The following is a 15,448-nucleotide window of genomic DNA, read 5'->3' as shown; positions in this document are numbered from 1 at the left end:
AAAAACCTAAATGTAAGACCTGAAACCATAAAATTCCTAGAAGAGAACACAGGTGGAACACTCTTTGATGTAACACAAAATGAAAAGACAACCTACGGAATGGTAGAAGATATTTGCAAATGATGCGACTAACATGGGGTTAATATCCAAAATATACAAACAGCTCATATAACTCAATATCAAAAAAACAAACAACCCAATCAAAAAATGGGCAGAAAACCTGAATAGACATTTCTTCAAAGAAGACATACAGATGGCTAACAGGCACATGAAAAGATGCTCAAGATCACTAATTAGAGAAGTGCAAATCAAAACTACAATGAGATATCACTTCACACCTGTCAGAATGGCTATCATCAAAAAGACTACAAATAACAAATGTTGGAGAGGATATGGAGAAAAGGGAACCCTCATACAGTGTTGGTGGGAATGTAAACTGTTTCAGCCAGTATAGAAAACAGTATGGAGGTTATTCAAATAACTGAAAACAGAACTACCATATGATCCAGCAATTCCATTCCTGGCTATATATCCGAAGAAAATGAAAATACTAATTCAGAAACATACACCTTAATGTTCACAGCAACACTATTTATAATAGCCAAGATATGGAAGTAACCTAAGTATCTATCAACAGATGAATGGATAAAGAAGACATGGTATATATATTCAATGGAATACTACTCAGCAATAAAACGGATGAAATTCTGCCATTTGCAACAAAGTGGAGATATTATGCTTAGTGAAATAAGTCAGTATGATATCAGCATACTGTATAATGTCACTTATTTATAGACTCTAAAAAATAATACAAATGAATGTATATGCAAAACAGATTCACAGATGTAGAAAACAAAGGGGTTTCTATATGTGGTTACCAAAGTGGGGAGGGACAAATTAGGGGTATGGGATTAACAGAAACAAACTACTATATATAAAATAGATAAGCAACAAGAATATACTGTATAGCAGAGGTAATTATACCCATTCCATTGTAATAACCTATAATGGAGTATAATCTGCAAAAATACTGAAACACTATGCTGTACACCTGAAACTAACACAATATTGTAAGTCAACTGTACTTCAATAAAAAAAAATGTTGGCTCTGACTTTTTAAAGACAATCTGGTGAAAAACCTGTTAATAATGCTTGCCTCTGGGGAGGGAAAACCATTACTGGAGGAAGGACTTATTCTACACTGAATACCCTTTTGAATTTTGTACCCTGGTCATGTATTTTAAAAAATAAATTAATTCTCTAAACACTGCAGAAGCCAACTATTTAATCTGCACGTGGCTGGTCTGTAGGCCTGATCTACAGGATAAAGTTCACACTCTTCTTTTGCCCAGTACCCAAAGCCTCTTGGCTGTCTGACTTTGGCCTGACTCTTTCCCACTATATCCACTTATGTCCCCTGCATTCAGCTGCATTCTCTTGAACATGTTTTGCCTTTTCCTTCTTTGGGGCCTCTGCTATGCTGTTCCTTTCTGTGATTTGTCTTTTAAGATATAGTTCAAATACTACTAATGAATTGATCCTTCTTCCAGGTGTCCTATACAGTATCCTAGGAGAGGCAGTAAAAAATGTAATTTCAGAGCATGGACTCAGGAGGCAAACTCCTTGGATTTGAATTCTGGCTCTGCCAATTATACCACCATTTAAATGACCTCTGGGAAGTTACTTAACTTCTCTGGGCCTTGGTTTCCTCATCTCTGCTGTGGTGAGGATTAAATGAGTTAGAGATTCCAAAATGTTTAGAATAGTGCCTGGCGGGTAGTAAATACTCAGTCATAGAACTGACATTATTATTTTTTTAAAGACTTTTTTTGATGTGGACCTTTTTTTTTTTTTTCGGTACGTGGGCCTCTCACTGCTGTGGCCCCTCCCGCCGTGGAGCACAGGCTCCGGATGCGCAGGCTCAGCGGCCATGGCTCACGGGCCCAGCCGCTCCGCGGCATGTGGGATCCTCCTGGACCGGAACACGAACCCGTGTCCCCTGCATCGGCAGGCGGACTCTCAACCGCTGAGCCACCAGGGAAGCCCCTGATGTGGACCATTTTTAAAGTCTTTATTGAATTTGTTACAATATTGCTTCTGTTTTATGTTTTGTTTTTTTGGCCATGAGGCATATGCTATCTTAGCTCCCCGACCAGGGATCGAACCCATACCCCCTACATTGGAAGGTGAAGTCTTAACTAGTGGACCACCATGGAAGTCTCCAGAACTGATATTATTTAATTTTGTCTTGTGGTACATTCTCCAACTAGACCATGAGCTCCAGAGGTCAGAGCCTCTGGCTGACTCACCTGTGTCTTCAGTGCCTAGAATGGCCAGGCATAGAACAGGCACCTGGTAAAGATTTGGAATGAAATCCCCCACACATACATACACATACACACATTTCCTGTCTTTTTTCTCTGGACTGGAAATCTCACTGAGGACTGTGCCTTTTCTAGGCTCCATTGACTTCCAGAAGGACCAGCTGTTGGACCTGCACACAATACCTACTGATTAACAGAAGAAATAAAATCTCGGAGTGGAAGGTACTTCATCATGGGTTCACACAAGAAGTTCACAAAATCTGAAGTTCACAAACCATGCAATTATATTCCCAAAGCCAGAGGCAGACTTTTTATAGTATCAGCCTACCTTAGGTGACAGCCATTCTCATTCACTTGGGCCTCAGTAAAGTTATTGAATTTGGACTCTCTATCAGGCCCTTAACTAGGTTCTGGGCACACAGAGACAAAAGAGTATGTGGCTTGGTAAAAAAAGTATGTGGCTTGGGACTTCCCTGGTGGCGCAGTGGTTAAGAATCCACCTGCCAATGCAGGGGACACGGGTTCGACCCCTGGTCCGGGAGGATCCCACATCCCACATGCCGCAGAGCAACTAAGCCCGTGCACTACAACTACCGGGCCTGTGCTCTAGAGCCCGCAAGCCACAACTACTGAGCCTGTGTATCACAACTACTGAAGCCCACGCGCCTAGAGCCCATGCTCCGCAACAAGAGAAGCCACCATAATGAGAAGCCCGCGTGCCACAACGAAGAGTAGCCCCCAGTCACAGCAACTAGAGAAAGCCTGCATGCAGCAACGAAGATCCAAAGCAGCCATAAATAAATAAATCTAGAAATTGGTTTTAAAAAAAAGTATGTGGCTTAGTTACTAATGTGGATAATCATAAGGTATATGTTAAGGCTAGAAGAGCTTGTCTAATATGCTTCTTTGTGTAAAAAATGGGGAAAAGGAATATATACGTATTTTCTTGTTATGAGTAAACTAACTAAAGAATAAACAAGAATACTAAAACACGGTTGCCTTCAGGGAGGGAGAACTGAGTGGCTAGGGAATGTGGAAGGGAGGGTTAAACTGTAAACTCTTATACCCTTTGAATTTTGAAGCTTGAAAATGTCTTACTTAGTCACCAAATTAAAAGTTTTTCTTTTTTAAAGGATGAGATTTTTTAAAGATGTGGTTTAGACTAAGCAGTTCTACTTTTATGTATCAACCCTAGAGAAACATACAGGTGCCCAAACAGGCATGTACGTGGACGTTCCCTGTAGGGCTATTTGTAGTCATAAAACGTTAGAAATTACCAGAATAGCCATCAGTAGAGGAAAGCTAAACTGTGATCCATTCACACTTGGAATCCTATGCATCAGAATGAAGCTGACCTTTATGGAGGGAGTTGGAAAGAGTTCAAGACAGATTGTTAAATGAAAAGAAAACAAAAATATATCACAGCAGTTGACCCTTGAACAACATGGGTTTGAACTGCACGAGTCCACTTATACGCAGATGTTTTTCAATCGTGGATACTACAGTACTACGCAATCTGAGGTTGGTTGAATCCGTGGATGCTGAACCTCTGATACAGAGGAACCGCACATATGGAGGGCCGACTATAAGTTATATGCAGATTTTCAACTGCGCAGAAGGCTGGCACCCCTAATCACAGCACTGTTCAAGGGTCAACTATATTTCTTTATATACATATATATGTATGTAAATGCACAGAGAAAGACCTGGAAGGATATACCACAAACTAATTACAGGGAAGGCAGGGTGACTAGGGGCCCTTAAAAAATAACAGTTTACTGGGCAAGGTGCTTCACATGAATTACCTTCTAATTCTCTTACCAACTCCATGAGGTAGTCCCCATTATTATTCCTTTTTATATTTGAAGAAACTGTAGCTGAGAGAGGCTATGTAACTTGCCTAAGTCACACGTCAAGCCCCAGACTTAAATTTGATTACTCTAGCATGGTGCTTTTTAACTTTACATACTTCTAGAGATCAATTTTAGTTATTGAAAAAAAAGATAATCCAAAGGAGCTGCCTCCAGCCTGGCAGGGGCCTAGTAGGACCCAAGCAGCGTGGTCAGTGCTGTGAGGAGGGGTCAGGGGCTTACATCCGAGGAGCTGGGCTCTTGTGAGGTCCTCAGCAACACTCCCTCCGCCAGGGCCCGGTCCACAGCCTGCCTTGCTAGCTCCTCCAGCTGCTGTTCATCCTGCAAGAGGCTCCCCCAGCCGGTGGCCATCCCGACCTGCAACAGAAGGAGAGAGAAGGGCTGACAGATGGCCTGGGGCCCCGCAACTGGCAGTGTGGTACGGGGGAGCGAACACTGGCTGGCAGTTCTTAACAATTTCCATGAGCACAAAATGGAAAGCTTGACAAAGCATTTCCACTGACACTCCTTCTTTTGAGTCCTAATCCAATGATGACCTTATTCTCACAGTAAGGAAGCGGAGGCTCAGAGATGAAATGACTTGCCCAAGGTAATGACTAGTAAAACCTGGACTTGAACTCAGGTCTCTGGACTCCCAGCCCAATGCTTTCCATTGGAGAAAGAGGCACTAATAACATATGTGATCGTGGCAAGTTCTTTCTCCTCCCAGAGCTGCAGGTTCTCTACCTGTGAAACAAGGGGTCTGGGGTAGACCATGGTTTCCAAACCGGCTGAATATTCTGGAGAGCTTAGAAAAGAATACAGATTCCTGGGCCCTACTAGAGATTCTGATTCAAGAGGTCTGAGGGGAGGGAAGGGCTGAAGCTCTGTATTTTTAATAAATTTTCCTGGGACGGGAACTGCTGCAATATATTATTAATTTCCCTGCTAGCTCCAACAACCCATGTCGGCAGGTTTCAAATAAATTATGTGGGAGTGGGGGAAAGGAGCTCTTTGTGGAATACTATTAAATGCAAATAAGGTGAACTCCTCCCTCATACTAACCAGAGGCAAACTCACTAGCAGGAAATGATTACATTCCTTGTATGGACATCTATCATCATAGAACCAAAAGACAGAAAATATTCTTGAGAAATCATATTAGTAGGATAGAAATAATTGAAACCCAAGTGCCCAATGTAATAGGAGGAGTCCAACTGGCTGCCAGAGACACACAGGGTGAACCAACTCACACTTTGACACTCACTGATTTTGCAGTAGGCCCCAGGGGTGTAAGAAAATCTGGATAAAAATCTGGAAACACCAGTCATTAGAACATGGCTGCCCAGCTCAGTGGTCCCAGGAAGAGAGCTGGAGAATGACAAGTAACCTCCATCACATTCAGCTCCATCCCCCACTCCCCATGACAGAACTGGTGCTAGACCAATAATGATAGTCTGTCGGCCTCAGCACAATGTTTTGAAAGAATGAGCATGTGATTTCAAGAGGGTCCTGACAACAACCCTGTCAGGTGAGACATAGATAAGGGCAGTCATAGTAGAGAACAAAGCTCTGAGGTCAGTCAGACCTGGGTTTGAATCCATAATAATTACTTCCTTTATAAATAAGGTCACCATGTGGATTAAATGAAAAAAAAAAAAAACCTGTGTGTAGTTCCTTAGCTGTGTTTGAAGCTCTATACATGGGAGCTTCTTTTTTGGCTGTACCTACTTTACAGGTAGAAGACTTGTCAGAGGTCAACCAGCAGCCTGGTGGCAGAGCCAAGACTAGAAGCTGTGACTCTGACATTAGAGCAATGGAACCCTCCATTGGCCCCCATCTCTTCACAACTCTGGGATTCTATTATCTCCACCTGCTGTTGGGTTTTTACTGATTGGCATCTAATGCCAGGACCCTGACTGAGGACGCAGAGAAAGATAAGACAAAAATAATTGCTATGAGAAGTGCTAATTGGGCCCTTTGTTTTTCTCATTCTACAGTCTCAATCCTTCTTGTGGCTTTATTTCTGTTTTGCTGATGACACTCGAATCTATAACTTCACTGCAGTGCTTTTCCTGACCTTCAACGGAGAATATCCAACTGCTTACTGAGCGTCTCCATAGAACCAGAATAGAATGTGTTGTTGTCTCCCAATAAATCTGCTCCTACTCTTGATGAAACCGACCCAGGCACCCAAGCCTTGTACATACGTCTTTCCTACACCCCATTCTCCCCAAATCCTGTGGATTCTATCTCAGCATACAATACTCTAAATTCCTTAATTTCTCTCCACCTTCACCGTTAGGAGGCGTGGTTCCGACTACCACCATCTCTTCCCTAGGCACGAAACAGATTCGGAGTGATGTATCTTCAGGACACACCGGCTAGTCTCCCGCTTCCAGGCCTTGGCATTTGCTGTCGTCTCTCTTTGGGACAATCCCCACCGCTCACGACTTAGTTTCAGAAGCCGTCCCTGTTCCCCGCCCAGGGCTTTTTTCTACGACCCATTAATTTCCCCTGTATCATTGGGAATAGTGTGTCTTGATCACTTCTCTAGCTCCAGCGCCTACTACAGTATTCAATGAATGTTAAATGAAAGAATGATGAATGAATGACATACTGGAGCCAGATCACCAAAAGCCTTAACACGCCCACAAGAAAACCCCGGTCGGACTTAAAAGCCAAGCGCGAGGCCAATGCCTGCGTGAGGCCCGGGGCAACAACACGGTCTCCTGCCCAGGCCTGCCCCACCTCACGGCCCGCTCGCTCCCACCAGAGGCAAAGTTTAGTTCTAATCGCTTCCACTTTTGTTGTTTAAAAAAAAAAAAACTCCGGCTCTAGTCTCGCCGGCACCGAGCGCCCGACACCAGCACAATCTGGAGTCAGGAGATCTAGGAAATCTGCAATCGAGAAGCACCAACCCCACTCCCTCACTGGACACCAGCTTCTAGGTCCCTGCCATGGGTATGAGCTGCGACATCTCCTGGTCTCCGGGGCTCCAATCGCTGACAGACCCCTCCCTCATGGCCTTCCTCCCGAAGAAACGTGACCCTTGCCGGCCGCCGTTGCCGTGCCCCAACCTACTCGTTCGTCGTCCTGCCGCTCTCTGTACTCAGGCCCCCTCGCGCCTTCACCGGAGCTTCAGGGGGCGGGGCCTCGATGTGATCCAACGCGCTTGCGCGTCCCCTCCCACCACCACCCCCACACACACAATCCGCCCCCCCACCCCACCCCAGGCAGGGCTTAAAGAGCAGCGGAGCTGGACGGTGGCTGGGAAGGGGCGGTCCGTGTGAGGACAGCTTTGGAACAGCACCTTGGGAAGAAAGGGAGGAGTCGTGTTGGGGCCGCCGGGAGCTACGGGTTTGAGAAGCTAAAGCTCGTAGGGCGTCGCAACTGCTGACTTCCGACGCAAGATGGGGAAACTGATACTCAGAATGGGACAGTCACTACCTTGGGGACACACAGTTGGTGGTAGTGGGTGTGGTAATAGAGGCCCAGAGACAGAGACAGAGCCCAGCGCAGGGTCCCATAACACGTTAAAGGCTGAACCAGTGTTGGAACCCAGCTGGGTCCCAGAAAAGAACACCTGATTTCTCCAACCCGGGGACAGCTGCAGGAAAAGCCTTAATGGCAAAAGGAAAGTAATTTCATTTTTCCAGCAGGTTTAAAGTTAGGAACGTTTGAGGGTGATCCAGTGTTTCACAAAATGTCCAATATCACTCGCATCAGGATCTGGTGCAGTTTTTTTTTTTTAATGCAGTTCTTTTTATCCCTACCTCCATCTCACCCCTTGGCAGCTCCCCAGTTCTTTAACTGTGCCTTCTTTCTGGATTGTGATAGGATTCTTCTCAGTCTGAAGCACCTGATATGAATTTTAATTAAACTGAATTTATCAGTCTGGGCTCTGGGGACTTAACCATGAATAAGACAGAGCCCCGGCTTTCACCTCTGATTAAAAAGGCAGACAGGTAAACAGTGTTTTTCTGGGGAAGTACGGAAGGCTTTTGGGGTCTTGAAGGACAGGTAAGCGTGTGTAAACAGTGAAGGAAGTAGGGGTGGAGGTTAGAGGCAGGAAAGGGGCTAGTGTACCAAGTAGCAGGAGCAGAAACAGCAAAGGCAAATAATCCTGAATGTGGCTAGTCTTGTTTTAGAGACAATGAGGAGTTTGGTGTAGATACTGAGGAGGGTCTGGGGGTTGGAGCAGGCTTTTAGGAGCTCAGTCTTGGGGAGGGAGCCTTGGATGCTAGGTTAAGAAGTTTAGCATTTGTCCAATGAGTTGTCTAAGGATATTAAGGAAGAGGGAAACATGGTGTGTTAGGTTCTGGTTACAGCATGGCAAATGGTTTGTAAGTGGGGAGACCAAGGCCAGAGAGAGATCTCAGAGGTAGTTAAGGTGTGAGATGATGAGGCGGGGCCGAGAAGATGGAGAGAAGGGGACAGATTAAAGAGATATTTAGGAGAGAGAACTCCGACTGATTATAAATCAGCGGCCCAATCCAGGGTACAGGATGTTTCCAACTCCTTAAATAAAGTATGTGGGACTTCCCTGGTGGTCCAGTGGGTAAGACTGCTTGCTCCCAATGCAGGCGAACCAGGCTGGATCCCTGGTTGGGGAACTAGATCCTCCTGCATGCATGCCTCAACTAAGAAGCCCACATGCCACAACGAAGATCCCATGTGCTGCAACTAAGATCCAGTGCAGCCAAAATAAATAAATACATAAATATTTAAAAAATAATAAAGTATGTACATTACCTACAGGACAGACTGAGCTTTCCAATCTTGTTGGTGGGAAGGAAGGGATAGGTGGTCTGTTTATTGCCAGAACTGTGATTTCATGATGTCCCTCTTTTGTCTGCTTTTGTACCTAAGGGAGAGTCTGAAGCAGCAGTTACTATAATAGGCCCCAGCTGCCAGAAAAAGTCCACCGGGCTAACAAGGAACAAAGGAAGCTATTTCTAGGGCAGCATGAAATTAAAAAATCATGACCCAGGGTTCTCTGTGCAGGTTCTCCTCTTCCAAGATGGGTGCCAGATGACGTGTATCATGTGCCTATTTGTGAGATTTGGGGAGGATCCCAGACCTTAACACCCCTTTGGTTGTGTCCTCTCACATTGTGGCAGGTAAGGTATTTTCATTCCCATTTTGTAGATGTGGCAGTTGAGCCTCAGAAGTTATGTGACTTGTTCAAGGGGATCCAGTTTGTGGTGGGACTGGAAGTGAGGGGCTCTTGGCCAAAGATGTTTCCAGCAAGTCTTTGCCTTTCTTGCTCCCTCTGCTCAGATGCTTTTCTTCTAAATCTTGGCGTAAGTGTCTCCTTCTTGTCATTCAGATGTTTCCTTCTCAGATGACATCCCCACCTGATCAGCCTGTGTCACATTTTCCTGTGTATTTTCTACATAGCACTTACTAGTATCTGAAATTATTAATTTTATGTGTTTCCCTCCACTAGAATGTGAGCTCCATGAAAACAGGGGCAATATCTGTTTTGGTCACCACTTTACCCCTAGCACCTGGAATAGTAGATACTCAATAATATTTGCCGACTGATGGAAATAAGCTGGGGAGGGAGGAAGGGAAGGAAACCAATATTAAGTGAAAGCTTGGGATGTTTCAGGTGCTTCTCATAAACTATCTCATTTGATCCCCTCACAGCCTTTCCAGGTGGGTACTGTATCTCCATTGGGTGATAAGAAAACATGGGAAGTGAGGTCAAGTCAGTCGTTTGTTACTTTTGAGGCCATAGGCTCCTTTGAGAATCTTCATTAGACGCAAACTTTTAGCAGACCATGTGGAGGAATTCAGAGACCTCTTCAGGCCTACTCAGGGATCCCAGATCAAGGAACCCAGGATTAGGGAACTTGCCCGAGGTCCTTCTGGCCTCAAGCCTTTGCTGGTTCCTCCCTCCATGGCAAGGATAGATTCCCTTTAGTGGACATCAGGGAACCTGCTGAAGATTTTGGAGCAGAGCGAGTTTATGATGTCTTGAGCCTTTCATGTCTCCGACCTGAGTTCAAATCCTGACTCCACAAACTATCAGTGTGACTATGGGCAAGACTTCTCACCTCTCTGAATCCCACTTCCCTCACTTTCAAAATGGAATCTGTTTTTTGTTTTTTTTCTAACAATGACTAATCTTTATTTGATCTGCTCGTTAAGTGCCGGGTACTTGGCTGCTGGCTTTACAGTTGTTATCTCACTTTCACCACAAACCTATGAGGTGAGTACTGTTATCATGTCCATTTTACAGCTGGGGACTTGGAGGCTTGAAGAAATGCCCTGACTTGCCGAAGATCATGCAGCTTTACACTCTTAGCCATTGTGCACCTACACACGTACCTTGGGATGTGCCACGAGCTCAGGCTTCCCAAAGCTGACTTCTGAATCCACTGCAAACTCTGTTGGGTTTGTGGGAACATTTGAGTCTAAATTAGTTTAAGGAAAAGGCAAGGAGGGCTGCACTGCAGTGTGAATGGAGGTCAATCTCTTTGTATGTTGCCTTTCCCCCTGTAAGGGCCTCTGGCCAAGCCTAGACTGGGCCTCTTGACTGGGACATCTGTGTCATCCCAGGGTCTGCATTGCACGGAGGTCTGCATTTGTGCACGTGGCTGCTGTCTCTTTTTAGCAATGACATCACTCTGCCTGGAATTATGAGGCTGTCTCCACGCCTGACTGGGGGCCACTGCTTGGCCGTTCAGAGTGGAATTCCTGTGTCTTCCAGCCCCTACCTACCACAGGCCTGGCCCAGCCATGCTGCTCAGGAAATGCCTTTGGAATCAAAGGGAGGGCTCTTCCATGTGTTGAGGATTTACTGTGTGCCAGGCCTGTCCCGGACACTTTACATGTGTTATCTCATTTACATGCCCCAGTAATCCTGGGAGGGAGAAGTTACTGTCTCTATTTTACTGAGAAGAAACAGACTCAGTTGGGCTTTACCTTAGGCCCACTTGGGGTGATTGATGGCACCAGGACTGACTCTAGGGCTTGTGTGCTCATCGTGCATGATGAATTCTTGAAGCTGTGAGCTGATAAAGGGGATACACTCCTCAGCACCCAGGATCCTCAGAGACTTTCTATCAACAAGCTTCTAGTCCAGCTCTCATTTCATCCATGAGGAAACAGGAGCCCAGAAAGGAGTGATGACTTACTTATAGCCCCTCTTTTCCGCTTACTACTTATCCATTGTTTTTTAAAAAATATATTTATTTATTTATTTATTGGCTGCATTGGGTCTTAGTTGCGGCACACGGGATCTTTCATTGCAGTGCTCGGGCTGTTCGTTGTGGTGCACGGGCTTCTTTCTAGTTGTGGCTCGGGAGCTCCAGAGCGTGTGGGCTCACTAGTTGTGGTGCACGGGCTCTCTAGTTGTGGCTTGCGGGCTCCAGAGGGAATGGGCTCTGTAGTTGTGGCACGTGGGCTCAGTATTTGCAGCACGAGGGCTTAGTTGCTCTGTGGCATGTGGGATCTTAGTTCCCTGACCAGGGATCGAACTGGCATCCCCTGCATTGCAAGACAGATTTTTTTTAAATTAATTTATTTATTTTTGGCTGTGTTGGGTCTTCGTTGCGGTGCGCGGGCTTCTCATTGTGGTGTCTTCTCTTGTTGTGGAGCATGGGCTCTAGGCACGTGGGCTTCAGTAGTTGTGGCACATGGGCTCAGTAGTTGTGGCTTGCAGGCTCTAGAGCACAGGCTCAGTAGTTGTGGCGCACAGGCTTAGTTGCTCCGCGGCATGTGGGATCCTCCTGGACCAGGGCTCGAACCCGTGTCCCCTGCATTGGCAGGCGGATTCTTAACCACTGCGCCACCAGGGACACCCTCAAGACAGCTTCTTAACCACTGGACCACCAGGGAAGTCCCACTACTTATCTTTATCTACCTTTTGGGAAGGGTGAGATCCACTTTTACTCACCATTATACCACCCAAGTAGCCCAGTGCCTGGTCCTACTTGACACTCAGTAAATGCTTTTAAATTTTATTTATTATAAAAACATTGAGAAAAGTATAAATGTTAGTATAACAGACAACCATATACCCACCACCCCACTTGCGAAATAAAAACTGCTAATATAGCTGAAGGCCCCCTGTGTGCCCCTCTACAACTGCACCTCCCCAACCCCTGGCGAAGTTAAGAGTCTCCTGAATTTGGTGTTTATTATTCTATGCCATTTTTTTTTCTTTTTTTTGTGGTATGCGGGCCTCTCACTGTTGTGGCCTCTCCCATTGCGGAGCACAGGCTCCGGACGCGCAGGCTCAGCGGCTATGGCTCACGGGCCCAGCCGCTCCGCAGCATGTGGGATCTTCCCGCACCAGGGCACGAACCCTTGTCCCCTGCATCGGCAGGCGGACTCTCAACCACTGCGCCACCAGGGAAGCCCCTATGCCATTTTTTTATTCATATACCATAAAATTCAACCTGCTTAAGTGTACAGTTTAGTGGCTTTTAGTGTGTTCACAAGATTGTGCAACCATCACCACTATCTAATTCTAGAACATTTTCACCCCCAAAAGGAACCCCATACTCATTATCAGTCACTCCCCCATTCCTCCCTGTCTCCAGCCCCGGCAATCACTAATCTGCTTTCTGTCTCTATGGATTTGCCCATTCTGGACATTTACTATAAATGGAATCCTGTATGTGGTCTTTTGTGTCTGGCTTCTTTCACTTACCATAATGTTTTCAAGGTTCATCCATGTTGTAGTATGAATCAATATTTCATTCCTTTTTATGGTATGGTATTCCATTGTGTGAATACAGCACGTTTTGTTTATCCATCACTTGGTGGACATTTGGGTTGTTTCTGCTTTTTGCTATAAATAATGCTGCCATGAACAAGTTTTTGTGTGGATATATGTTTTCAATTCTCTTGGTTATATAAGTGGACTTGCTGGGTCATATGGTAACTCTATGTTTAACTTTTTGAGGAACTGCCAGACTGTTTTCTAAAGTGGCTGCACTGTTTTCCATTCCCACCAGCAATGTATGAGAGTTTCAATTTTTACATCGTCACCAACACTTATCTCTTTGATTATGACCATCCTAATGGGTGTGAAGTGGTATCTCATTATGGTTTCAATTTGCATTTCCCTAATGACTAATGATATTGAACGCGTTTTCGTGTGCTTATTGGCCATTTGTATATATCCTTTGGGGAAATTCTATTAAAACCTTTTACCCATTTTAAGGGCAAAAATATTATTGAGTTTTAAGAATTCTTTATATATTCTGGATACCAGACCCTTATCAGATATATGATTTGCAAATATTTTCTCCCATTCTGTGGGTTTTCTTTTCAGTTTCTTGATGTTGTCTTTTTTTTTTTTTTGGTAAATATCTATATATTTTATGCAGCCTCTTTATATTGAAGAAATTGGGGTGTTTTAAAATATCTTTATTGGAGTATAATTGCTTTACATTGTTGTGTTAGTTGCCGCTGTATAACAAAGTGAATCAGCTATATGTATACATACATGCCCATGTCCCCTCCCTCTTGCGTCTCCCTCCCACCCTCCGTATCCCACCCCTTGATAGTGTCCTTTGAAGCACAAACGTTTTTAATTTTGATGTAATCTAATTCATCTGGTTTTTTTCTTAGGTTGCTTATGTTTAGAGTGTCATATGTACGAAACCATTGCCTAATCCAAAATCATGAAGACTCACACCTGTCTTCTGTGAGATTTATGGGTTTTGCTGTTACATTTAGGTCTTTGATTCATGGTACGAGGTAGGTCGTATGCATTTTTAGTCCTTTTACTAGGTGTGTGTTTCTAAAAAAATATATGATACTGTTTTTCCTGTTTGGGGGCCTTTACATGGTAACGTGTGTTCTTGTGCAGTTTGATTTTCTCATTCACCCTTATGCTGGGAGATTCATCCATGTTGATAAGAGTAACTAGTTCATTTGTTTTCACTGCTCTATAGGTTTCATTGCATAAAAATACCACATTTCATTTACCTTTTCTCCTATGAATGATCCTTTGGGGTTGTCTCTACTATTTTGCTGTTACAAAGGGTAAACAGTCTAATATGTGCCTCCTCGTGCAGTATGTTGAAGGTCATGGGCATATTCAGATTTACTAGATAATACAAAATTACTCTCATAAGTGGTTTTACAAATTTGCACTCCTGCCAGCAATGTATTAGAATTGCCCTTATTTGGCATCCTCACCAAGACTCAGTATTGTTGGGCTTTTTTGATTGTGCCAGGCTAGTGGGTGTGAAATGATATCTCATTAGGATTTCCCAGATTAATAGCAAAGTTTATTTTTCAGTAAATATTTGCATGGGTGGGTGGATGGCATGAAAGTAGAATGGATTCAGCTCTTTGATGAGGAGATGACCCTCTATTCTTCCTGTGGCTAGAGGATGGCAGGGCTCTGGGCCTAGACTGCCAGCTGTTTGTAGGGAGACCCTGGAGCTAGGAAGCACTGGGTGAGACCAACAACTCTATATATATGGGGAAAGGCAGTTGTCACCTTGAAACCAGCAATGGGAGCCTTACCCCAGGGAGAGGCTATAGTCTTGCCCTTCCATCTCCCCACACTTTCACCAAGAAGGGAGGGAGCTAGAGAGAAGCCAGAAGGGAATTGTGTAATGATGAGAATGGGATCCCACGGTCTTAGGAATGACCCTTTCTTGAGGACCTTCTCATGGTCTCTGTATTGGTGGGATGTATTTCCCTTGGTTTTTTGTTTTGTTTGTTTTTAATTTTTATTATTTTTTGGCTGCACCTCACGGCATGCGGGATCTTTGTTCCCTGACCAGGGATCGGACATGTGCCCCCTTCAGTGGAAGCTCAGAATCTTAACCACTGGACTGCCAGGGAAGTCCCTGTATTTCCCTTATTTATTCACTGAGTTTGGGGATGATGATAATGATAATAAGAAAAATAATAGTAAGGATTGTGTATTGAACACATGCGAGGCATTGTACCTTTTTCTTTTTATAGGTATTATTTAATTCCCTGTGGAGTAGGTGCTGTTATTATTCCTGCTTTATAGATGAGGAACAGAGGATCAAAGGGGCAGAGTAACTGAAGGTTTGTACCCAGGCAGTCTGACTCCAGAACTCTTAAGCACTGTGCTGTATTGTTAGCCTGGCTCAGCTAAACCCAGGACAGCAAAGAAAGGAGAAGCTTGCCCAGGCTTGGGTAGGTGAGAAATGCAAGTCGCAATATCCACTGGGCCTGGCATGGAGAAGGCAGCAGGGAGCAGAGTGGGAGGCCCCTGGGGAAGATGGTTCTTTTTTTTTTTTTTTTAATATAGGGTGATTCCAG

At 44.6% G+C, this 15,448-nt stretch overlaps 1 protein-coding gene across 6 annotated transcripts in view; it reads right to left on the bottom strand.

The window, feature by feature from the left end:
• GSS (glutathione synthetase) overlaps window positions 1-7,375 on the bottom strand; it is a 36,357-nt gene extending 28,982 nt beyond the window's left edge. For 5 of the 6 annotated variants that reach the window (XM_060124907.1, XM_060124910.1, XM_060124906.1 and 2 more), the window contains exons 1-2: window positions 7,259-7,375; window positions 4,418-4,552 (exon numbers count right to left, since the gene is read on the bottom strand). In XM_060124907.1, the coding sequence (XP_059980890.1) occupies window positions 4,418-4,546 (129 nt within the window). In that variant the 5' untranslated portion in view covers window positions 4,547-4,552; window positions 7,259-7,375. Of the gene's footprint in view, window positions 1-4,417; window positions 4,553-7,258 lie in introns of those variants that run through there. The other variant, XM_060124911.1, reaches the window with a different exon arrangement.
• Window positions 7,376-15,448: the final 8,073 nt, after the last annotated feature.

This window comes from Lagenorhynchus albirostris, chromosome 15, assembly GCF_949774975.1.
Source record: "Lagenorhynchus albirostris chromosome 15, mLagAlb1.1, whole genome shotgun sequence".
In the NCBI taxonomy this organism is placed as follows: Eukaryota; Metazoa; Chordata; class Mammalia; order Artiodactyla; family Delphinidae; genus Lagenorhynchus; species Lagenorhynchus albirostris.
Note: the sequence above shows the minus strand (reverse complement) of the source record. Positions and strands in the feature narration are given on the sequence as shown.